Source organism: Copidosoma floridanum, unplaced genomic scaffold (assembly GCF_036245765.1).
Source record: "Copidosoma floridanum isolate Cflo_tuat_1 unplaced genomic scaffold, Cflo_Japanese_pri ptg000004l, whole genome shotgun sequence".
NCBI lineage: Eukaryota > Metazoa > Arthropoda > Insecta > Hymenoptera > Encyrtidae > Copidosoma > Copidosoma floridanum.
Window position 1 is genome coordinate 20,945,316 of NW_028321881.1, and position 26,987 is coordinate 20,972,302.

The window sequence follows — 26,987 nt, forward strand, 5'->3', positions numbered from 1 at the left end:
TAGTTTCTTAACGTCTCTGCTCACTGGACTGTACTGAACAATACGATTGTGTATAATTAATCAATAGACTAATGTATTAGTGGCAAAATTAGTGTCAGATTAAAATTCTAAGTGCGCATCTACTAGAGCATTTTTCAATGACTCATTTTGCTTGGAGCAACCAATCACAACTAAGGGCGCAACGATCATAAAGTTATATCTGTATAACAAAGGTTTAGGATCTTTATACCATGATATGAATTTCAAAAATAAGTATACATATACAACATTGCATACTGATTGTTCATCAATTAAAATTAAGATCAGCGTATGAATAATATTGTGAATTCAAATAAAGTCTCACATTTTTCATGTTACAGTAATCAAACTTGCTACCATTAGTAGCTCGCTGATTCTTTTAGTTTGTTAGAAAGCCCACTAACGTAACATGGCCTCTGCAACTAATTAGACTTCTTGACCGTCCAGATATGCTTCGCTATTGTGAGTACCATTCTAATCTGCATTCTGACTCAATACGTCTAAATCAGGACTGAGTGTTAACCAAGGTTTCATAAAGGTTACCAGATCCAAATTTTTACACTTATCTATCTTAGTAGTATTCATCTCATACCTAATTCTAGCGTTGGTCGCGATGGTCTAAAGTTTGATGCCAAACGCAAACTTTAGTGCACATCTCGGTGGAGATTCCGATTTTAGCGCCACCAAAGATCGAGGCATAAACTAACAACACTATGAATATTACTCAGATGCGCACTGAAGTTTGCAACAGGCATCAAACTTCTCACCATCACTGCCAACGCTGTCAATTTTTTTTAACGCTGTGTCTATTCGCACCAAATCCACGTAAATACGTGGATATAGTGGATACGCATGCGCGGTCGGCAATTCTACTGTCCGGTACTTATAGGGTCCAAGTTTATTTTTTTTCCGAGTGAGCGAAGCGAGCGAGGCGCATGCATATACGTGGATATTAACGTGCGAATTTGGTGCGAATATACACAGCGTTTTTTTAAATAAGTGGCAGGTGGCATTATTCGCCCATTCAGTATTTGTAGTTGTATTTTCATCTGCTTTTACTAATTAACACATAAATATGTAACGAGCTGTGAAATGCATAGACATATAAGAAGCATAGACCACTCATTCTTACGTACAGCACTGAAGTACGAGTAGAAAGAGATACAAAATCGAACGTAAATATCTGTCTCTCTTGCACATTACCAACGTTAGCGGGTTCAGTAAACTAAACCCGGCTGATGCGACCTCCCCACCGTTGGCAATTTGTGAGAGAGACAGATACCCACGCTCAATGATGTGTCTCTTTCTACTCTTGTTTCAGGGTCATACATAAGAACGAGCGGTATATCCTTCTTCATCCCGAAATACGGATTTCATCGCTGTTAATGAAACTTGGGGATACGTATGGCTGATAAGCATAAATCTCATTGTTCGCTATAAATTCATCAGAGGTGACAGAAGACTAGATGCTTAAAATTTCTTCCATGATGTATAGAACAAAACAAGAATATATAAATAAGGTTCCAAAAGGCTTTTTATATTAAATCCTAAACTTTTTCGAAACAAAATGTTTTAACGTGTTAGATGTCTTTTTAGCTAACGTGTTAAAGCAGAGATTAGTAGAGAGATTGCTGACTGCCATGCTACGGAGTGTGCCCACTTTTTTCCAGTGGTTCGAGCGCCCCGCCGCGGCCAAGCGGCTGAACCAGGCGCACATTTTTTTTTTTATTTGAAAAGCACGGTAGGGGTATGAGAAGAGTGGATTCGCGTGGAAATGTCTATATAGGCGCACATTTTGGAGACGCGTGGAAAGGGTATATTAAATGTGCGCCTACGAGGAGAGGAGTGGAAATTTCGGCTATATAGCTGTATATATTTGAGCGCACAGCCAAAGAAAGCGACGAGCGACGACACGAGTTTTTCTCTTTTGAGAGTCTTTTGACTCTGCAACCAAGTACATGCTATGTATATATTTAACTGACTTGCTCTCGCTCTGGCTTCAATGTTATCTATAAATCTCTTATTTAATTAAATCGTGGAACTAAACGCTCATTAATTATATACGCAGAATTTTGATTTCAATACATTATTTTTTAACTCTCCCGTACTCTTAACATTGTCAAATTCATTTATGTTCTCAAAAAATATATAGCTTCAACTATTTTTTAAGGTTTTCAGTACAGCTTTAACCACTAATTTATTAATTTCACACATCCTAACTGCTGTAAACTGTAGGGCAAGCTTCGGAGAATATCCATGAACATATGTGACTTCGAAAGGGATATCTTCCGTTCTTCGGATAGCTAAGATGGTTAAGGCTTGTGCCACTTCGTAGATTGTTTTGCACTTAAGGGTTCAAATCCACATCATGGTAGATATTTTGTTATTTTTTTTTTATTCAATTTATCATTTCGTCTTCATTTATTTATGTTTCGTAAAAAAAATATATATATATATATATATATATATATATTTTAAAATTGGTTTTTAACTTTTGCCCCATCCTCATAGCATATTTTAGATGCTACCATCATATTTTACATTAAATCTCCTATAAAAAACGTCTTTTTAAATAATGGAGAAGCTATTTTTACTATCAGAGAAAATTTACTATTAAAGCTAATCTAGTGATACAAGTCGATTGATCTTTGGAAACACAGTATATTAATACTATAGTTGATCAGTCTGATAAATGCACCCAATTAATGCCAGGAATACATGATTACATCTCCATAAAAGTGAACGAGTAGAAATTGTGATGCACTCCTAATTTTTAATAATTTAAAAGAATTGTATTATGTATTCAAAAACAATTATTCAACAATAAAATGTCATTTTTTTAAGTTTGCAAGCTTATACCCAAAACACTGTAATATATTAGCAGGAGCTAGTAGCACACACTCGGTTTGTGTCTCTCTGATACACGAAAATGTGAAACTGTTAATCGATGGAGCGAATTTAAAGTTAATAACAGCTGGTTTTCGACGCTTAATCACGAATTATCGTGATTGTTTGACTGGCATGATGTGTGATATGCAATCCACTGATTGTTTTATGGAATAATATAAAAAGTACCCTGGTGTACAAAATGTTATTGAGCATTTGAGCAATTGGAACAAAATTATGAACAAAATTAATCGAAAATTCAAGTTACAAACGATGGGTGATGACAAAAAGAACTTTACGCCAAATCCTAATATCTGCTGACGATGAGTTTTTACAACCTTCAAGTAATAACTTGGAAAACTATTACTAAATTTTTTTTAGTTAAAAAAGAAAGCCAATTTAAAAAAAAAAAAAAAAAAAATTTAATGAGAAACAGATGCATTGTTATTTGTAATTTTAGCGTGCCAAATAAGAATAAAACAATTTTTATAAACATCACATATCATTTAGAAAATTTTTAAATAGCAACTGAAAGGCATTTTTCCCACGTCTCATGGAACGGGATCATGTGATGGAATAGGTGGGACTTTGAAACAACTTACTGCTAGAGCAAGTCTTTACAGGGTAAATAACCCTATTCGTACTTCGAAAGAATTATTTGCTTGGGTAACAGAAGATTTTCCTAATATAATATCTCGTCGTTCAACAAATGATCAGCATGAAGGAGAAAAAGTAATCAGCATGTTCTCAAAAAGCTATAACGATCAAAGTTGCTTTATAGTTACATAGTACGATTCCGATCCCTCCTCAGACATTAAAGCCAAGAAATTATTATCAGATGACAATAAAACAGTTGCAATAATCTTTAAATAAAATATCATAATAAATTATAACAAATATGTTTTGTATTCACTAAAATATTTTTTTTTAAATTATTCATACAATCTTATGTGTTGACAAGTATTACTAATTTATTGAATAAATAAGAAGTATAAACCAAATATCAATATTGCTAAGATATGGGGTTAGAGAATGTGCATGGCGTGCAAAGGAACCCGCACGCCGATACAACGTATATCGCTAAAGTAATTAATTTACCTTTAATAGTAAAAACAATTTTTCCATGTATTAAAAAAACGTTTGATATAGGAAATTTGACGTAGAATATGATGGTAATATTTTAAACTCACTACGAGGGTGGGGCAAGGGGTAAAATCGATTTCAACGTTTTAATTGCTTATAACACTGTGTATTTGTCATTAATCATTATTTAAGTATTTAAAATTAAAATAAAAGTTTGTAGCTCGAACAAAAGAGTTATGAATTTTTTTGAATAGGTTTCCCAGCCAAAAACCATCAAAATGTTGAATTTTCAACACCTTATACTTCAAAAAATATTGAGGAAAAAAATCTATGAACAGGTGCATTTTTTTTTCGATATGGGATCCGTAAAAAAAATTTCAGCCAAATCAAAAGTGTGTCACTAAACTTTTTTCTTAATCTGTCCGATCTGTAAAAGAATTACCCGTATACAGAATATTAGTAAATTATTTAGTATTTCTGAATGAGACAAGTATTTTAAGTAAATTAATTAAAAGAAAATACATGGTTTTTTCGTTAAAACTTTGACATTTTTTCTAGACTTAAATGATTTTATCGTAGGGAATCATTATCATCTTCATATTAATTCGTTATCTGCTAATGTTTATAAAATCAAACGCAATATTATAAAATCACGAATTTTTTTTATTCTTTCTATAAGTTCAATTTTCATAGTACACTACGAATTCTAGAAAAAAATTTATTTGACAATCACACCCTTTACTCGCAAGTCACACATAAACCATTGAGTAAGGGTACATCGCTACAAGGATACTAATAACTAAGATTTGTTTTGAAATTTAGTTTTTTTAAAAGTTGAATTGACTTATTAATCTTAAAATGATGTACAATAAAATACTTTAAAACAGACAACGGTTATATTCCTCTTACAACTTTTGTTTTGGTAAACAATGTCTTAGTCATTTTTATATATTCTTGAGTTTTTTTTTATAAGTAAGATTTCTTTGAAGCAATAAATGATTTAAAACGGCTCTGATTTACATAGTTGGTGTCTTAGTCAACACTGGAGTACACAACCATTCGTTGTCCTTAATTTATTTATTGATGTAACACATTTTAAAAATCCTATGAATAAGTTTATGTATGGGTAAGCCTCTAAACATTAAAAAAAAGTTATATTTAAAGTATAAATTGTTTCTGCCTTTATTGAGCTAAAGCATTTCAGAATAAATAATGATTGTATGAATCACTACTTAAGTCTAAAGTCATAGTCCAAATTTTACTTTTTCAGTTATAAATCATAAAAATAAAGAATTTACTCCACAACATAATTTGGATGAACAATTAATACTGGATCCTGATCTTCATTTTCCTTTATTTTTCCATCTCTTAATTCTATAAGAATTTCATCATGATATACAAGTCTTAAGATGATTTTCTCTATTAAAGATTTTCGTTCTAATAGTTCTTCTTCAGAATCGATCTCGTCTTGAATTTTATCGAGATACCAGGCAACAACTTCAGACTTCTTCACACCATCTTTAGCTTCATCTGAAAAAGCAATAATTCTTATCACTCTGATAAATTACAAATAAATAGGAGAATAAATATGAAAAATCGAAAAAAGTTAAATTATTTTCTCAACAACGTTGAGTTTACCTTTTAGAATATCAACAATTATGTTCAATGATAATTTATATTTTATTAATAACATAGGGATATCCACTTCTAGGGTTGTATATTTTTTACGATTGTTTTTGCAATATAGTTCTTGGATCTTTAATATAGTAAAAACTTTTTCTACAATGCAACAAATTATACTTTAAAATATCAAAAATTCAGAATTTTAATGAGTTTTTATGCATACTCTTTACTTCCGACTGAGGTAAAAATCATCAACATTAGAACATAAGCTATTATAAAAGAAATTTTTCGTCTTTTTCAGCAAATAGCTTTATTACATGATTGAGGAAAACCAAATAACTTTTTTAAAGTTTGTACGATTCTGAAAAGATTGAGTCTTAAAGTATTATAATCGGTTGTAACGTTAAAAGGCATTACCAACTGTTACGTAAATGTAAAACAATTTTTTTTCTCAAAATGAATGAATCTCATTGATATTCAAGTGATGCGTAGGGGTTAAGTTACATACAAAATTTCGTTTGAAACCGATAACTAGTCCTAGCAGTTTCAAGAGCATGTGCTAAAAAGTTCAGTCCACACTTCGTATCTTGTAATTATTTTATTTTCAAAATTCTGTCATGCGGTATTACGAATGACTCATTAACTATGTAAAACGAAATATTCTTCTGAAATAATTTTAAAATAGTTTTTTTAATTTATAAAATAGTTTCATTCATTATTTCATAAAATTTTATGCGTCATTACTGTTTATGTCAACCCCATCAGGGAACTTCTAACTTTGGTTAGGTTCTCACAAAGTCCAGAATCTATCATGAGGCTTACCAACGCGACGTAAGGTATGTATTTATTTTTACATATTACACCAAGGGTATTAATTCGGCAAGTAAGCACTTCAGGTCTACTAAGCACGTTGGGTTGTTTGGCGCCCTTAAAGTTTCGCTCATAATCTGAGGGGTTAAATCGTTTCCCTGATTTTCTTGTTTTTACGCTTATTATATTGTTTCTACGTACATTCTTGTATTATGTGGCCTGTGTTTTTGCAATGGGCGCATACTTTGTAGGTAGCAGCAGTATCGCCATTTTTATTGCACAGTTGACAATGCAGCGAGTTTTTAGTTTGTATTAAAAGTTGCGTACAGTTCTTAGCTACGTGGCCTGGTTTGTCATTCTATTGACAAATTATTACAGCAAGATAGCAGTTGTCGCTGTTTTGCCCTTGCGTATTGCAAACATTGCAAAATAACGGCGTTCTAGCATTACACAATTGGCATACTACTTGAGTGTTTTGATTTCTAGTTCTAAAATAATCTCTCAAAAAGCTTCTCAAAAGCTTGGTCAGATTAGCTTTGTCTGCGGCAGTTACTTTTTCTTTAGCTTCGTCGCAGCCTTCAAGAAATTTGTTAGCTGCTGGATAGTGCAAATTGAAAGCAGCCTTCTCAAAAATTGTGAGACTGGTATTTACCCGTTATATAATTTAGACTAATGAGTGTTATTTATTTCAAATGTAGCTGTGCGAATAAATTATTCAGTTCATCAAAGTTGCTATCCTTTTTGTCACTTAAACCTTTTGCTAATAACCAGTGTAACGTTTTGATATAATTTTGCAGAGCCTATACTTGATGGCACATGAAGGCGGCAGTAGAATTTTTGTCCTGTTTGACGTTACTTTCCTTTGTAGTAACCGTTTTTTCTCCAAAAATAATTTTTAGAGGCTCCACAGGGATTAATAATGTTAGAGTCACAGTAGTAAACATCATACAACAGGTTCCAAACTACGATTTCAAGGTCAAGTACCGTCAAGGCCCAGATGATAGGTAAAGAACCTTCAAAAAGAAATCTGAGCGAGAAAACAACAAAAGCTCTTGTCGAAGTTAATCGGCTATTTTACACACAAAACAAAAAATTCATACTTATCTTCTACCAATTTTTTTGTCACATAGTTGAGCTCGAAATTGACTATATCATCTGATTGGAAATCGAAATTAAGAAGGTAGAGCGAAAAACTTGCGAAAATTCAGCGTTAATTCTTATACACGCTGACAAACTTGTTGAATTCGAAGAAAAATAAGATATTTTAGACATCTTTGACAAAGACCACTAGGCTACTGTCGCCTCACTGTGCGATCAAGCATAAGCTCTGCAAAAATATATCGAATTCTTACACTAGATATTAGCAAAAGATTTAAGTGACAAGAAGGATAGCAACTTTGATGAACTGAGTAATTTATTTGAACAACTACATCTGAAATAAATAACACTTAAACGTCTAAATTATGTAACGGGTAAATAACAGTCTTACAGTATCTAAGAAGGCTGCTTTCAATTTGCACCATCCAGCAGCCATTAATGTAGCGTAGGCATTTAACATCATAGGGTAAAAAATAAGAGTAAATTTTTACCGAAACAATTGATGTAGATCTAAAATTTTTAAAACTATTCCACACAAAGAGCGCAATAAAAAATATTACGAAATTGACGCGATCAGCATTATCCTTGTCACTTTCTATGATTTGTCTATAAACATTAAATATAATTTAAAAATCACTGCATTACTATGAAACAATAATAGTTCTCTTTGATTTGATCTAGATTCTGGCTATTATGTTTCCATTTAAGGCGTTTCAGACTTTGTAGCGAGTAAATCAGAAACCTTGTATAAAAATCCCTTTTACTTTTTAAAAAATAATCTATTACAAGAGTACGCCAAACTACTTAGAGACTGTCATATGTTTACTGTCGATCAAACTCCCTCCTTAAAGGTAGTCGACATTCGTATGGAGAAGTTGAAAACATCTTGGGAAAAAAAGTTAAGGCTTAAAGTATAATCCGTTACACTTAATAATCCGCACTCTCATTACCGTGTATAGTAACGAGCGGTAAACGTATTACACGGTAACAAGCATTGCAAAGTAAAATGTTTCAAGGCGAAGTCGATAAATTCACATAATATCAGCTTTGTTACTTAAATTTAAATACCAGCGATAGCGAAATGTTATTTAATTCAGATTTACTTATTGATCGAAGTTCAATCGTCCAATCGATAGGTATTGATAATAGTAAATTAGACGAAATGATTCGTAAAGCTAACATATTTCACTGTACTGCTAGAGAAGAGAACGAAGACACTCTTGGTAATACTGCTATGGAAGTTAAAGAAGGAAGAGTATGACCCTTACCAGTTGAGCCTTCTGTACCTAGACCTGCAAATCCCTTATTAAAAAATACGGCAACTCAAACTGTTGTATTAAAAGACGCCTTAAAGGTGGTACTCGAATTAGATGGAGAAAATATACCAATGAGTGTATTTTTTGAAGGCTGCGACGAAGCTGAGGGAATAGTAACTGCTGCAGACAAAGCCAATTTGACCAAGCTTTTGAGAAGCAAGCTAGTTGGAGAAGCACATTCGGCTATACATGATGTAGTCTTTGAAAATATCGACGCCCTCAAAAATAACGTGAATACTATTCACGCTTCAGCATAAAACCATACACCAACTGCAAGGAGAAATGGGCAATGAAATCTAAAGAGATAATAAGTCTGTGATAACATATGCAAACAGAATCAGAGATATATACAAAAGCGAATTTTAGGGGCTAAGAGGTTAAAGGATGGAGCAGATTCACTGCAGCTCTTTACCAAAGTACAGTAGAGTGATTTAGAAACAGACTTAAACCAAAAATCAAGACCAAGCTAAGCACTATTGCAAACGAAGTAATTAATGACGTACTAACAAGAGCTATTTAATTAGAGAAAATACTTAAAGTACAACGAGCTTAACGCAATCAAGGAAAAACAGGAACCGCGTATAGAAAAAAAAAAAAGATATACTCTTCGTTGTAATTTATGCCATTTTGGCAAACATATTGGAGACGATCGTGTACTTAGTCATCTTCCAACTGTGTAAAAAGAAAAGTCAAATGGCAAAGAAATGTAGCACCATAAATCAAGACACCAAAAAAATGCAGAATTTGTCAACGTAATAATCACACTGAAAAACAATGTAAAATTAAATAATTAAATTGCCAAATACGCGGAAAGATAAGCCATACGACAAGAGATTCTTTTAGAACTAGTAATCAAAACACTTAAACAGTATGACAATTGTGTAATGCTAGAACGCCGTTATTTTTCAATGTTTGCAATATAGCAACATAACAGAGGGCATAAGTTATGCAAGGGCATAACAGCAACAACTGCTATCTTGCTGAAATAATATGTGAATTTTCATTTTGGTCTAAATCTGGTAAGCCTCATGATAAATTGTGGACTTCATGAGAACCTAATCAAAGTTAGAAGTTCTCTGACAGAGTTGATATTGACAATAATGACGCAGTAGAATTTCATGAAATAATAAATGAAACTATTTCATAAATTGAAGAAACTATTTTAAAAAATTTAGGAATAGTATTTTGTTTTATGTAGTTGATAAGTCATTCATAATACCACATGACAGAATTTTGGAAATAAAATAATTACAAGATACGATATGTGAACTGATTTTTTAGCACATACTCTTGAAGTTGCTAGGACGAGTTATCAGTTTCAAACAAAATTTTGGATGTAACCCAACCTCTACGTGTCACTTGCAAATCAATGAGATTCGCGGAGAATTTTTATAGTTTAACATTTATAAACCTAAAAAACAATTACTAATAGACACTGGATCAGAAATCAGCAAAATAAGAAAACGACTATTTTTATCTGGTTGCAAAATTGACATAATGTAACACTAAAATTATAATGGGAATCGGACAAATTCACAATGAAATTCGGCTCGACTGCTATTAATCTACTACACTGGAAAAAAGTTGGTTAGAACGTCTGCTTAACTTTACTGTTTACAGCGCCCTCAGTGGGTGGTGCTCTCGCTCACCCATGGTAAGTGAACTGCTCACTTAAGTTGGGTGAAATGCTCACCCAAAGCGGGCGAACAGCAGCATCAATAGAGAAGAGTTTGGTTGAGTACACTTTTGGTGCTGCTGCTTGCCCGCTTTGGTCGAGCAGTTCACTCAACTTGGGTGAGCAGAAACACGAACCACTGGAGGCGCTATACATTCTAAGGTTGAGCAGACAGTCCACCTAACTTTTTTCCAGAATTTGTACTCTTCAAACCTATAGGTATGAATTTGACTTTTAAGTAACCAATAATGACTCTTAACTGCTATTCGAAGGGATTCTCATCTTAGATTTCTTTACAAAATTTATATCTAGACCAAATTTTAAAAATAAAATAATGGTGATGAATAAGGAAAAAAAATTTTTTTCAGTAAGAAGTACACAAGTAGAATTAAAATACCAACAAAAGTCTGAGCTTGGATATAGCATTTTGACGTAGTCAGAAAGTGATGAGATTGATACGGGCGAATCAATCACTTTTAGAGCTAAGGACGATAATACTTAAGATCTTTCCAGTAACGGAGCTGTAATCAACAAATTGTCTAGCCTTGGTGAAAGAGAAACGTATATTAACTCAACAGATTAAACTTTTTATAAATTTGATATACAAAGCAAACCTGTGAATGTTTTATTCATACAAAAAGGTAACAGCAAACCTTTACACTTTATCTTTTAGCCAAGTACAGCTAAGCTTATAAAAATATTGGGCCAAAGTAATCTGAGCGAACTAGAAAGAGAACAAGTCTATAAATTGCTTGAGGCACACATCGAAAGATTTTATTTTAAAGGAGACAAGTTCACGGTCACTCATCTAGCTATACATCGCATTTTAGCAATCGACGACCCTGCTGTAACTTCTAAGCAATAATAGATTCTATATGCGCTGAAGGATAAGGTCGAGCACTAAGTACAGGAGCTATTCGAAAATGGTGACAATGGACTCAAATACAGCGATTGCAATCCGTCTGTTATAAAACTCTTTGGATCATTTCGGAAAAAGATTTCGATAAAAAGCCTAATGGCGTGTAGTTTTCGATTTTAGGCCTTTAAATAAAAAACAATAGTGATAAGCTCTCCACTCCTAAACATGACTGATATATTACAGTTCAAGTAGAAAACTCTAAATATAATACAGTCATAAATTGCAAATTAGGCTTTTATTAATTCGTAGAACACCCAAATGACATACATAAAACAGCGTTTCTTATCCTAAATGAACATTTCGAATTTATTAGAATGTTTTTTAGCTTAAGAAATGCCACTGCCCAGTATCAGTCGGCTATGTCACGAACTCTCGTCGAATTAATAGGCAAAGGAACTTTTGTGTATATGGATGATATTGTCATTTACGCAAAAACTCTTAATGAACAAGAGCAATTATTCGATCTTGTAATGGAATAATTAAAAAAAGCAAGTTGAAAACTAGAGCCTAGTAGATGCCAGCTGATGTAAGTAGAGGTAAATGATTTAGGGCATATAACAACTAAAATAAAGCTAAGTCCTAACCCGAAAATAGTTGAATTAGTAAGGTTGTACCCTCGTCCTTACAACATAAAAAACCTAATGCAATTCGTAGGATTTAATGGATAATACTGGCGTCTAATCGAAGATTTTACCAAAAAGGCTAAACTTTCAAATAAATTACTCCCGCGTAATTAAAATTTCCATTGAATAAATGATTGAGAAAAGGCCTTTCAGGACCTAAAGAAAGTGTTACACTTTTTTTTTTTTTTACAATTTTAGGCAGGCACCACTTTTACAATTCTATGACATAAATCAGCCATTTATCATAACAACAGATGCCTTAGGCATGAAGGGGATTTTTGTCACAAGAAAAAATCAAAAACGACTATAGGTGGTATTCTGTTACGAAAAAAAATCGGAAACGACTTACCCATCGCGTATACTTCTTGCGCATTAAGAGGATCCGAGCTTATATGTAACACGTTTGGGAAAGATACTAGAATTTTACACTCTGTGCAAACTTCTTGCCCATTTATGTACTGTCAAAAGTTTACCATAGTCACGGATCACTAACTACTTGTATGGCTTTAAACAGGAGACCTTAATACACGAGTGCAGAATTGGCGATTCAAATAATCCGAATACGATTACGAAATAATTGACCGCCCAGGTAGAGTCAATCTGCCTTCAGATGCATTATCACGTAGTCTGATGGTAACATAACAGGTAAATGTATGAAAAGACGAGAAAAAGCTGTGCAAAATCTCGAAAAAAAAATTTTAGAAAAAAGCGAAGGTATTTAAGAAGCTAAACCTAAGTCGGTTTAAAAAAACATACGCTACCAAGCAGCAAAATCGCCTTACAACGGGCTTGGCTTAGGTTACACCAGAATTACCACATGATACGAAACAAAAAATCTAAAAGAAAAAATTAAGAAAAAGCGAAGCTGAAACATGTAAAACAGCAATCGATATAAAGAAGAAGTTATTAATCAACAATTAGCTCTTTGTAAAACAGATGAAAAACAATCATCGCAAATTATGATTAAAAAAAAAAAAAAAAAAAAAGATGCAAGATTTTTTCGGAAAACTACGATTTTTTTTGACAGAGAGAAACTTAATGACCAGAAGGGTATCTCAAAATGTAAACATACGTAATTTAGGTTGGGCAGAAATGTATGGTTTGCTTAAAATGATAATAATATTATGATAATATTATCAAGATCATAGTGTGTTAAAATTCTCTTAATAATATGTAGAAGATAAAGATAGAGATAAAACTTTTTACAAGCTTTATAAATCACCTAACGGAGGACACAGAAGTGTCTCTAATACGTCAAGCCACAGATGCCAAGAGTACTATTGGGAAGGACTAAAGGATGATGTACAACTACGTATTTAACAATTCCTAGAATGCCAATAAAAAAAATTAATAAGACTACAAACTAAGCAGCTAATGCCAATAAAAGACATGTCCGATACCGTATTTAAGGAGTTTGCACTCAGTATTTTTGGACGCCTACCTAAAACTATGAAGGAAATGAGTACATTTTAATGATGCAAGATCAGCTGTCGAAATTTTGCATTGCAGTACCGTTAAAAGACGCAACATCCCCCACGATTGCCAACGCGTTCATACGAAGTTTTATCTACATTTTTGGAGCGCCCAAGGTCATTTTGACAGATCAAGAGAGAAATTTTTAAAGCAATTTTATGAAAATAGTTGCAATACGCTCAAAAGTTAAAAAGGTAAGAACAACGGCTCTTCACGCTCAATCAAATGGATAACTAGAGAGATCGCATCTTGCACTAGGTGAATATCTTAAGCATTACGCTGTCTTACGAGATTCGTGGAGGAAAATAATGCCGTGAACAATACGTGTACTTATGTCCTGCCTTACTTAATTTTGATCGGGCTTATTAAGCAGGAGAACCCTTGGCAGCCCTCCTCGTATACTATACAGGTCAAACAACCTGCAAACCTTACCTAATTTTACTGTTGTAAAGTCAGGATGTCAGGTGCTTTGTTGGCTCATAACTTAATGCCACGTATGTCCCTGATACGTGGAGTAGTTAGATATTAAATAACAGGTATAGGACTGGGACCACTGGACTATTAAATCGGACGACACACACATATGCATGCATTAATAATGCAAGGTTCTCAATACCATGAATAAAAGAAAGGTATATTAAATCAGAATTGTATCTCGTGCGTGCCTGCGCCTGTGTGTGTGTAGCAGATGGAATTCAATAATTATTTTCTATCTTTTTCTTCTCTGCCTAAGCTATTTGTAAACATGGTGACGTAACTAAATAAGCCGACGCTCAATCCAGGATGTTTAGTTTATACGTTGGCCAACGTTCGTGCAATGAGATTTAATAGCGGCATGCTACACTTCTATTATCATCTTTCCTCAGCAGTGACAATATCAAGGGCCGCCAAGCCGAAATATGGCGTGAGCTGTAATGCAACCTATTTTTGACGAACAAATACTGGGACAAGTATCGTTGCCATACGATATTCTTTAGCAAGTAAGCATTACTCTGAAACGAAAACAATACATGTTAAGGGGGACGGAAAATATATAGAAAATTTTTCCCTCTTTCTGCCACGAAATGATACAATGGTCAGGCCAGCTTAAGTATATACCTAGAGCAGTAGCCAGACTAGAACACACGACCTGGAGAACCCAGTCAGTGCATATACGTGACCTGAAGAATCCGGTCCTTTCGTTTCGACTTAAATTATATCCGACCACCCAGATCTTGCCTTGAGAGAAAATATGATACACACTTTATAGACAAAAATAAAAGTAAGTAATATTTATATTCAAAGTTAATTTTGACGCCTCACCCATAATTTTCCACCCAAAATCCACTATTTCGTGCAATTTCATCCGAATGTTGCTGGCCAGGCCAGTGGTAGAAGAAAAAAAAAAAAAAAAAAAAAAAAAAAATCGAGTGCAAATGCCGACGGCCAAGCAACTAGCTTTTATTTGAAAAAAAATTAAATCAAGTATCAACGGTAAGTTGTGTCCTGCATTGGCAATTCAATTACCTACAATTTTTTAAAATATTCATTTTTCTAGCATTTTTTTATCTTGGGATATTTGATTTCATGTTAAATAACCTGTGTTTCTATCGTTTTAGAACAATTTAAGATTATGTGTTAACATACAACACGTTTTTCGGTGTAATAATATATAAAAACGATACTATTTTCTCTTATGTACGTATTTTTTATCAAAGAAGTAATTAAAAACAAGCAGTCTCATTGAATAAAGAAAAAAATGGCAGAAAATTATTTATTTTTAGGTTAGGTTATCATTATTTAAACTCATCCACAGTTTTTTTAGATTGGCAATAAGATAACCTACAATTTAAAAAAAAAATTCATTCTTCTAGCATTTTTTTATCTTGAGATATCTGATTTCGTACTAAGCAACCTCTTTGTTTATCGTTATGGAGTACAGTGCGCCGTCTTAAACATAACAAAACTCTAAAAAGTTCCGAAACCTTTTTTAAATTACTATTAGATATTGGAGAAGAAAAACTTAAACCATTGCAAATGTCAAATAGATGGAAAACAACTGATGTTGGTTCTGATATTTATGGTAAAAATATCAACTTTTCAATAAGTAATATCGTACTTACTTCTCATTACAAATATGCTTACTTTTTAATAATATAATTATTTATCATATAAAAGAAGTAATGAAACCATATTACAGCATAGATCATGCTACTTATAAAGGTGATGATAAGTTTAATACTTATATTTATCTAAATTTACAATGAATTTCTAAAAAATACTTGTGAAAGCTTATCTCCGTATGAACTTCATTAGAAAATTGGAACAATTGAGGAGCTGGAAACGAAAAGGGCGCATAAGTTGAGAAACACGTAAAAGTATTGTCCAAGGAGTAAATTTTTCAAACTCACCATATCGATTTTTAAAAAATACTAGCTTGTATAGAATGAAAATCCACACCTTTTTTACATTTACAAGTTTTTGAATCAAGTCGTACTTTTTGAGATAAGAAATAAAAACCGCATTTCTTGAAAACTCAAATTCAATCACTTTTAAAAACATAAATTGCTGTTTCTCAGTCAATTATGATCGAAATCGTTTGAAATTTAGTACGGGTACGTGGAATGCCTCAGCGCTGGCGATGAATTAATCAGATTTAGTTGAATTTTTTATAATTAATTAATATTTAATTAGAAGTAGGTTGTGCACGGATTACGAAGGTTGTCAACTTCAATGAAATAAATTGTGCGGGAAAGTTTCAGCTTGACAAAACTTTCAGCGACAAAGTTGTTCCTCAATATTCGAAGAAGTTTTCCTAAAAGTTTCAAATCGATTTATCAAAAAACAGCCGAGATAGAGAACTTTTTGTAACAACGTGCACGGATGGTAGGCAATAAGCTGTCACCGGCATGCAGCAGACGGCCTAACCTGATGGTGTTGTTGAGCTGGGCGACCGCCGTGGCTCAGTTATTGTCAGCTGTGCAAGTTCTATTTATACAAAGTTCTCTATCTCGGCTTTTTTTTGATAAATCGATTTGAAACTTTTAGGAAAACTTCTTCGAATATTGAGGAACAACTTTGTCGCTGAAAGTTTTGTCAAGCTGAAACTTTCCCGCACGATTTATTTCATTGAAGTTGACAACCTTCGTAATCCGTGCACTACCTACTTCTAATTAAATATTAATTAATTATAAAAAATTCAACTAAATCTGATTAATTCATCGCCAGCGCTGAGGCATTCCACGTACCCGTACTAAATTTCAAACGATTTCGATCATAATTGACTGAGAAACAGCAATTTATGTTTTTAAAAGTGATTGAATTTGAGTTTTCAAGAAATGCGGTTTTTATTTCTTATCTCAAAAAGTACGACTTGATTCAAAAAGTTGTAAATGTAAAAAAGGTGTGGATTTTCATTCTATACAAGCTAGTATTTTTTAAAAATCGATATGGTGAGTTTGAAAAATTTACTCCTTGGACAATACTTTTACGTGTTTCTCAACTTATGCGCCCTTTTCGTTTCCAGCTCCTCAATTGTTATGTTGTATGAGCGGGGTACAAAAAGTAGTTAAATTAAAAATGACATGATAACCCAGGTAATTTCACTTAATTTAGAGATGAACTTGAAGGGCGGCTGCTGGAAATTATTTAAAATAGTGAGGGAAGCTCACGGGGTTATTCGGTAAGAGGGTTGTATAACAGTGGGAGGTGGTTGAAGAAGAGTAGAGGATAAAGGGCATAGAGGGGCTAAACGAAAATTTAACCTCATAAGAATACGGTAAAAAACCGATAGAATTTCACCTCATTAAAAGGGTCACTGAGAGGGGGGGGCGGCTCTTCAAAATTGAGCAAGGGTCTAAGGGGGGGTGAAGGGATCTTAACAAAAAGTTAACCCAATAAAAATAAGGTAAAAATCAATAGAATTTTATCTTATTTAGAGGTGGCTGAGGAGGATGTGACAGGGGCTTGCGTGAAATGACCTTCTTAAATTAATATATAATATAGGAAGGTGTGCATGAGCGCGTGTGGACGCGTGTGCTTGTGTTACATGATTTTTTACAAGTTGCTGTTTTACTGATAATATAATCATAAAATTTCTTGATTGCATCTCTGACTAATAACTAATGACACACTGAGAGAAAAGCGAAAAAAAAAAAAAGATTATTGTAATCGTCAATAACTTTTTTTTTTTTTCCAAGCCCGTAACTATGTCACCAAATGTGGGATTAATTAATTACTTGGAACAATCAAATTAAGTGGCATTCTCATTTTCCTAATCAAAAAGCTATTTTTCTTTTTTTTTTTTTTTTTTTTTAGGAACGCGGTCTATTAGCTGGATAGTGACAAGAACCTAATTGTTCGTGTAAAAAATAATAATTTCCTATGGAGTATTCGTTAACAACTACGTTCATCGTAAAAACGGTATGAGCAACTTAATAATGCTATTAAACAACCATTTAATATAGTGCTGATAACTAATCGATTTATTAAGAATTCCAACTAATTTGTATTTACACTGGTGACCCAACAGTTTTAAAATTGTAAAAAATAGTAGGAATTGTAAATTTTTCAACGGTATATGTCTCAGAATTTTCTTAGTTACTTACGTAGCTCTTTTTGCCTTATTCGAAGAGTCCCATTGTAACTTGTGTTAAAATTTTAAACTTGCAACTTTATTACCTCAAAAACCAATGTGGTAGAAACATTTTTTTATAATTTATTCTGAAAAAAAATCCATTCTATAACATACATTTTTTTCGAGGTAACCGAAGTTAAAAAGTAATGGGCGATAGACTACCTTAATTTGAAATAAGAAATTTTTGAAAAAATTTTTATATCAAGAAGATTACTTGTGTGAAGTCAATGCTATTCTGCCTAATGATTTCTATTACATTACATTTAATGTTACTGATAGTAAAGGAATCCTCTCTGAGCTGATTCCTGTACCTGATATTTCAAACTTAAATGGTAGTCATTTGTCCAGAGATTGTGGCATTATCAAGACACATAAAGATGATTTTCAAGCCAGATGAAGTGTACCATCAATAGGTTCCCCCATTTATAAACTTGATAAATAGTTTTCGGCCCTTTTCGCAAAATTCTTAAGCCAATTGAAATATTCTGTTTATAATTCTTATGAAGTTAGGGAGAAAATTGAAAAATTAATAATTCCGTATACTTATTCTTTTGTTTCCTTCGATATAGTATCTCTAGACTAGATAAAAGTGGGCAGGCAGCACCACCGAAAGTAGCTCAGCAGCTCCCCTATACTATTGGTGACCCCACGTAACTACTCTAGGTGCGCGGCAGGACTACACTGGGCGCGCCGTGCGCCCACAACGCCTGGCGTGCTGGCTTCCGACAATGTTGATTGGCGGTAGCCTTAGATAGTGGTATGTTTGTATAATACTGTATTCATGAGTATATCAGTGAGAATATATACGTAAATTATTAAATAACAGATTTTGTACTTTGTTAAATAAAGTGGATGAGCCTGTCTAGTCTAAAAGTTTGAAACAACAAATATTTAGTCATCAATAAACTTACTGCAAAATAATTAATTAACATTGGTTTCAAATGATGAACGAATTCACAATTTTTAATTAAAGTTATAAATTACTGACACACTAAATCATAATTTTGACTTTAAGCTATAAATTAATGGCAACAGAAATTTATACATCTCATACAAGACACACATTACTCGTTAAACAAGTTATAACTCAAAATAAATTATAAATTTTTTCCGTAAGTTATAAAAAATTTGTAGTTCATCATTTTCATTCTAATTACACAATAGTCGTAAAATATTCGTTTCAAAAATGTTTTTAAAATGTGGTATTATATAAGTGCTTCAGCAAAATTCAATAATTAATGTTGGTAAACTATAAACAGTGGAGAGGGTAAATAAAAATCTAATTATTTTTTATGTACGTTTTGAGCTAAAACTGACGATTTACAAATAATGTGGAGTGACAATAAATAAATTTTCCATGCTAACATACCAAGAATGACTGTATTTCCCGATGATTATACTTTAAAAAAATGCATTTATCATGAAATTGGATCTACTAACTGTGTATAGTATAATATTTTCTGATAGCTGACGCAGACATCAATTGCTGCTAGCTGTTACTATTTTAATCAAATACTTAAGTAGCAAAGAATGGCTCTGGAAGTTTTAGTCACGATGCTGCATGCACAAATAGGTATACCTAGCATTTACGAATGCACCAACTGCAGATTTTTACTACGGTTTGATTATTAAAACTCATCCACTTTATTTAATAAAAATAGGACACAAGTTGTGACTCAATAATTTATGTATAGGTACAATCCTTATTGATATACTCATCTATACTGCATTCTCAGATCAGACTGTGAGGCCGACTGTAGCACGAATAATTTGACGCGTAGGCATACCACTATATAGAGCTACCGCTAATCAACATTGTCGGAAGCCAGCACGCCAGACGTTGTGGGCGCGCGGCGCGTCTAGTGTAGTCCTGCCGCGCACCTAAAGTAGTCACGCAGTGTCACCAATAGTATAGGGGAGCCTTTTTTCCATTGTATACACTAACTTTTCTTTTTTCCTAATTAAAAGCTGTATTTCCCGTAAAATTAACAATTTTATCGGCCTCTTGGGTACTGACAGAACAAAGTTTTTAGATAGAGTTGACTTTCTCATTAACTCTAACTAATTCTCTTTTAATGGCAACGTTTACAGGCAATGCTGTGAAATTCCCATGGGGGGTTGTTGATCTCCCTGGTTAGCGGAAGTCATTTTAGAATCTTTGGACAGTTCATTCTTGAACGGATACCGGGATTCCATCTGACTGTACTTGAGATATGTTGATGATTGTCTATTGGTGTAAAAACTGATCAAATAAATAATGTTCTAAATCTTTTTAATAATTTAACCCCTTTATACAATTTACAGTTAAATATAAAGTTAATAATTTAATTCCCTTTTTATATATTTATATTACACGTTTTCCTAATTCTGTTAGCACAATAGGTTTATATGAAAATTTCTTAGTCGTAGGTAGATTATTTAACTTTTTTTTGTATAACCCAAAATGCCAGAAGATTGCTTTTATTTATTTTTTGATTGACAAAGCTTTTAAACTTGCAGATCCTTCAGCTTATAAGATTCTTGCCAATAATGTTTATCCTCCATTCTTTATTAACAGATATATAAAAGCTAGAATTAGTTTTCTTAACAGACGGAAAAAAGGTTTCCAGGAATTTTGCACTTTAAATCTTCAGGAATGCGATACTAATGTTGATTATCGTTCATTAAATTCGTCAGTTCTGAACAGTTATGTGTTCTTTGTTGTTCCCTACTTCCGGTTGATGGAGACGAGTTTTCACAGGGTCTTATCCAAATACAATATTCGTATTGTTTACACAGGCTCTGGGAAATTGACTTACATTATTAGGCTGGGAAAGGACTCAATAAATAAGTTAGATACGAGTGGTATTGTCTAAAAGATTTCATGCAGGTGCAGATTATGTTACATTGACTAAAGTAAGAGACACTTCTACATTTGCGTGAGCACGATCGTCACATTAAAAACAGGGACAAAAGGTCGGCTTTGTATAACCATTCCGTACAGTGTCCGCAGGGTTTCGATTTTGAGAAAGTAGTGATTGTTGGTCAAGAACCAAATAAATACAAGCGCAAATTTTCCGAAATGATTCTTATAAAACTCATGAATAATAACATTAATAGACAATGAGATACACAAAAACTTAACAATTTTTACAAGAATTTCCTAATTTCAAAGATTAAATAAAAATTAAATCATAGTTCTTCTTTGTACGTTATTATATTTAGAACACTTTTAAAAATTCTATATTGACTATTATTATTATTGTTAGTTTGACACAATTTTTACACGTCTCTTTTACATCCCTGGTATTGGATCTTTTTTTATGTTCACTGCTCCCTCTAAGATATATTTAGTTTGTGTTTTAGCCTTAACTTATTTTTATTGGTTACATGTGTGCGCCATATTTATATAACTTTGTTGGAGTATAGAGACTGAATTAAACTAATATACATCAGGCATACCGGAAGAAATACTTATTTTTGACTATTTAAAAATTCGAGTATGAATCTGCAATAGTAGCACGGTTGCCAAGGTTTTGTCTCTTTCTTAAATTTACTTATTAGAGCTTCCACGCTACTAGACTTTGTCTCTAATGTTATTCGTTAAATCTAATTGTACAACTAGTCATGGATTTAAAAAAAAGACGAGATCAAGATCTAGATTTTTCTTAATCATGTAGAATTTATGATATAAGTTATGTCAGAAACCAACCTGGTTACGAAAATTTTTTTTTTTGATAGAAAATTTTTTTCAGAAAAATTCGTAAAAATAAACTTTTTACAAATAAACTTACCTTCTATTTCGATGCGACTTTCTTCACTTCTTATGTAATGTACCATTAAGTTGGTTAAGTTTTTGTATTCTTCATAGGACATAGTCAGCTTTTTTTTTGACAGTAAATGATTATCAGGATTGTTCAGTTTTGCTAAAACCAAAAATTTAAACACATTTTACGTTTTTTATTTATATTTACATTCACATAAGAACGTTACAGGTCAATTTTAATTTTTCACTATCATATATGTACATATATATATATATATATATATATAAAAGTGTGAGTTGTTAAAAATATATTACCTACATCTCAACGAAAATTTAAATTAACGAATACTATTAAGAAACAGAAAATACTTTTTGACTAAAAGTAAGATTTAGTATATATACTAAGTATAGATATGTTTTTATCTACTTATATTATATTGTTATGTGGGTGGGTTGGCAATAAATGAAACACCTCCTACAAATTAAAGGAAAATTGCTTTTATTTTTCTATTGTCTTAACCCAAAAAATTCCTACTAAATTTACTTACAATTTCTTATAGACCTTACCTTATTTCTACAACCCTCTCATGACCCTACATAATGTTTATGTTTTTTATTACGAAATACGTCAGTGTGCGATAAGTATGTAATTTGTATTTTTCTATATTATTAATAAATCTAGCAGAACGACTTTCTACTTATAAACAATAATATGATTGTTATTGATGATTTGATTAATCAGTTTTTTATAAAAATGGTACATTACGTCACTAGGAGACCAAGTGCAAACATAAGCGCTCGAAGGGTGCCGTTGTATGTTTGTATCCGAATCACGTATATTAATTTTTTTGCCAAGGACGCAAGGGTAAATTCGCGCCAGTGGGCCCACTTTGCGTCTAGTAAATTACTATTTAAGGGTTGGGTGTGCCCTCGGTAGGAAAACCGGTGTTCAGCACACAAGTGCAATCCATCCGGGGTTACTTCATGGTCCCTTGAACCTGCTTCGCAGGATCCTCGGGCAGCGAAATAGCCCCAGAAGCGATGGCACTTTTGAGCAAACGGTGTGTACTTAACACGGCACATTTGCAGTATCTGTAAGTAAATATATACTTATGTGTCTTTTTTAAATCTTCAAAGTCATCAGTCATGTTTTTATAGAATAAACTATTGTTACGAAATTGATACACGTGTACTAATTAGAGATTAATCACTAACTTCTGGAGTCATAATATTTCACATTTTAAAATGAATTTTCGCATAAGTTATACAAATGATTGTTATGTCAATAGGTTTTGAAGTTTTACTTTTATACGAGCGTTCTGCGCTATAGAGTCAACCAAGGATTTTAGAATTGTGACCTTGAGAAAATATCTTGATCAGAAAAAGTTTCTGGGAGCCAGTAAGAAGTAAAAGGTTCATTAGTGGCTGCCAGTGACTGGCCAGTTATGGCTTGCGATTGCCTGCTTGTCTGGTCCATTAATGGCAAGTTAGTGGCAGCTAAAAAAGACTAGCACGGCCACTTTCCTGCAAGAGAGTATACAGTGCACCTTATAGTATGGTACAGTTTCTCGCCGAAACTCAGGGCTCGCTGCGAGCCTTGAAGAGGCAAGCGGGAGCAAACGTATATATATACATGCACATCATATTAAATAGCATGAGTGGATTTTTTGGCAAACTTAAGTAAAAAACAATGCGCGTTAGAACCAATTCTTTAATGACATAATAAAAAAAAGTACATTACATGTCATACATTATTATTACAGCTATTATAATCATAAAGTATAATGTGCACACATGTAGTGTTTTTCATTTATTTCTACTGATAAACAGGGCTGATTAATTATTAGATGATGGTACTTCATCCAAACACTTTTAGTAGATTTTAAATTGCAAACGTAATTACACTGACGTTCTGCATGATGTGAAAATCATTAATAGTGTTAAATGAATACTGACTTTTAATTCCAGTCAAGGTTGTATTACGGGCATTCAAATCCTCTTCATAATTCTTTTTCGTTCGTATTTTTTCCGGATTCTCTATTGTGCACATCTGCGTTTCCGTGTTATTTAACTTACAAAATCGGCAAAAGTGAGTTGCTTAAATGATTCCACAAATCCAAAAATCAAATTAAGGCCGATATTTTCGCCCATAATCAAGACTAGCTTAAACTTAATTTTTACTGATTTATTTTGATGCCTAACACTAATGCCTTCACTTTGTAAGAAATTCAATTCGTTAATTATCGGATTAAAGATACGACCATTCCCCAATTTCTTAAAGTCAACTGAACGTACAAGAAACGTAAATAAAAGACGACTTAATTTTGATTTTAAAGAACACGGAAGACACGCTATAGAAGTATATGTTGCTCCAAATTTTTTGATTCCAGATCAGCTGCCTAATGCGTTTCGGGTTTCTAGTTTATCATAAAACAGCATTAAAGATAAAACAAGATTATCTGTACAAGCTGAAAAGTAATGCGACCAATTTTTAGTTTGAATAATGTTGGGTGCAATATTCTTTACTTGTTTTAAAATTTTCATGAATTCGATTATTTCGTCAAGATTATTGTTTAGTTCTCAAAATATTTTGAGTGTTTAACGAAGGGGCACATGTATACCATAACGTGGTTCTAGAACTATCCTAAATTTATTGCCTTTTAATTTTTTCATAGACATCCCCAATTTTTAATTTTTCGTAATCTACAAGCCCCCTTTCCTCATAAATCGAAATTTTTTTTTCTTCCGTATAAAATTGATTAAAAATAGAATCATGTTCTATGAAGCAACGGCATACTTCTTTCAGAGCATTCTTAGATACTTCATATTTTTTTAATATTTGAAAAACAGTATATAATAGCTTTGGTAAAAATATATTATTGATAAAGTTTAAAATGAAGTTTACTATTATTTAAACTATTTTACGCGGTAAACTTGTATCTGCATAAAGCATCAGTGTAAAAACAAGAATACAATTAAATATACTTTCATTATCCATTTTTCAAAATATTAAAAAATAAATGAACAATATTACAATTTTATAACCACTCTTCTTGTTCGTTCTCGTTACAATTCAACATATGAGATGTATATTACACTATTAAATAGTCTTTCAAATGGAGATCAATAGTCATTATAATTATAAAAAAAACGCAACCTTATAATGATAGTTTGTAACAGAAAAAAGGTTCGTAAAACTATTTTGTCACAACTTTCAGATTGCAGCGACAAACTTTTCGACTATTGGAACAATTTGAATGGTTCAATGCTATAAATGAGAGTTTGAATGATGCACCATACATAATCACAAACGTAAAGACATATGTCCAAAGCAACAATGCACTCACAACAAGCGTTAACCACGTTTAACGGATCAGTAAAGCAGTACTTCTGATTGTTTATGACGACGTATACTTCCTTGATGTTGTTTACCATTCCCCCAAGAATGATGTATGTACAATGCGGTAAATCAAACTTTGACAAAAAATTGACAACACTTTGAATTTCATCATCAATGGTGTCAAGGTCTTACAAAGAATTTTCACTTTATATTTTTAAAAATCTTAACTTAATAAAATCAAATTTTATTTTTTCTGGACACTTATTTTTTTGCGCAGTTTGGGCTTCGAGGACTAACCAATATTGTTTAGAGCGTTTTACACATTTTCAAAAGAAATCAATGAAAAATCTTATATGTTTTGTCAAAGTCAAAAATCTTATTTACCTTAACGTGTAACATAAAATTTATCGAAATGAAATCTTTTGAAATTTGTTCCGATTTAACGTTAGCAACTTTAAGATACTTCAGAATAGTCAGACATAGAGGTAGTAGAAGCAATCCTAACACTGCGTTTTGTGCCCATGGGGATTTCAACTACGCCCTTCCGGCGTGCTACTTTTATTTTATGCTCCAGCGACGTAATGAACTATTATTGCTTTAAAACTGTTTTTATTTTTGACTAAGCCAACAAATTTTTTTTTTTAGTTGTATAATTAAAATACAGCTGACTAATAAGTCTAGAGTCAAAAAATTAAAGCTTATATATTTTCTTTGATCAAAATTCTATGCTCTTTATAAATAATCTTTTACTTCTTTGATCTCCGAAGTTTTGCAGTGAAAAAGCATCTTTTTCGCAATAGTTAGCCAAGTTTCACTAAATTTGATTCAAGATCTTCTTAACTTGAGGATGATAGTACACCACTTTTTTTGTCTTCCAATAATTGTGAATAATTATTCTGAAGCTGCGATCAAAAGATAAATTATTGTATAAAAGATAAGCATATATTAATTATAAAAGTTGTAGCTTACCAGCGAGACTCCCAAAGGTGGTTGAATGCATGAATACGTTTCAAGGTACAGTTTTAAAGATACTATACAATCTTAACCTTTACCGATCAACAAAAAATCTCGTCTCAACGTAAATGTCTCTGTCCATTCATCAACTATGAAAGATAATGGAAAATATGCCTTGGGATCGTTCAGATTAGGATTTTTCGAAAGGCCTAAAAAATATATATATACATAGGTATATGTACGCATATACAAGTAGAGGAAGACCCCGTTACAAGTCTTTTACAATATAGATGTAAAAGTAGATGATATGTAATAATGATAATGTAATAGTGTTACTAACATCCATCTGATTTAGTTGTCGACGAGCGTTTTCCTGATTTCTCCTCAGGAGTAACGATAATGTCAGCCAGACGAAGTTCACCCCTCAGATGCTTGTGATGCGTCTGAATACACTAGCAGCGGAAACTTGCTATTTGTGTTTATTTCGATAAGAGGAAGTATAAAAAGCTCCTGATGTTTCAGTTGGAAACAGACTCACTACTTCTTTTGAGACCTTGATGAATTCCGTAAGATCTATTCTGAAAACGTTTCATTATTTTGCATAAATGGTTACGTAAATTAAATAATGAAACCTAAATGTGCATGTATCATTATTCGAAGAATTTCCATTTTAATTAAAGTCATACAGGATAAAATTGTAATTAAAATTGTCACTCTTACGTTAATTTGTAATCAATCAAGAACTGTCCAAAAAACCATCAAGCAACTTACGTGAAAATATTATCTTTAAATCTATCTAGGATAATGAT

General features: G+C 32.5%; 1 protein-coding gene across 3 annotated transcripts in view; it reads right to left on the reverse strand.

Annotated features, from left to right (window-relative positions):
* Positions 1 to 4,646: 4,646 nt before the first annotated feature.
* Mcm6 (minichromosome maintenance 6) overlaps positions 4,647 to 26,987 on the reverse strand; it is a 98,952-nt gene continuing 76,611 nt past the window's right edge. For 2 of the 3 annotated variants that reach the window (XM_014349256.2, XM_014349255.2), the window contains exons 9-10: positions 21,913 to 22,044; positions 4,647 to 5,517 (exon numbers count right to left, since the gene is read on the reverse strand). In XM_014349256.2, coding sequence (XP_014204742.2) covers positions 5,282 to 5,517; positions 21,913 to 22,044 — 368 coding nt within the window. In that variant the 3' untranslated portion in view covers positions 4,647 to 5,281. The remainder of the gene's footprint in view (positions 5,518 to 21,912; positions 22,045 to 26,987) is intronic. The other variant, XM_089597973.1, reaches the window with a different exon arrangement.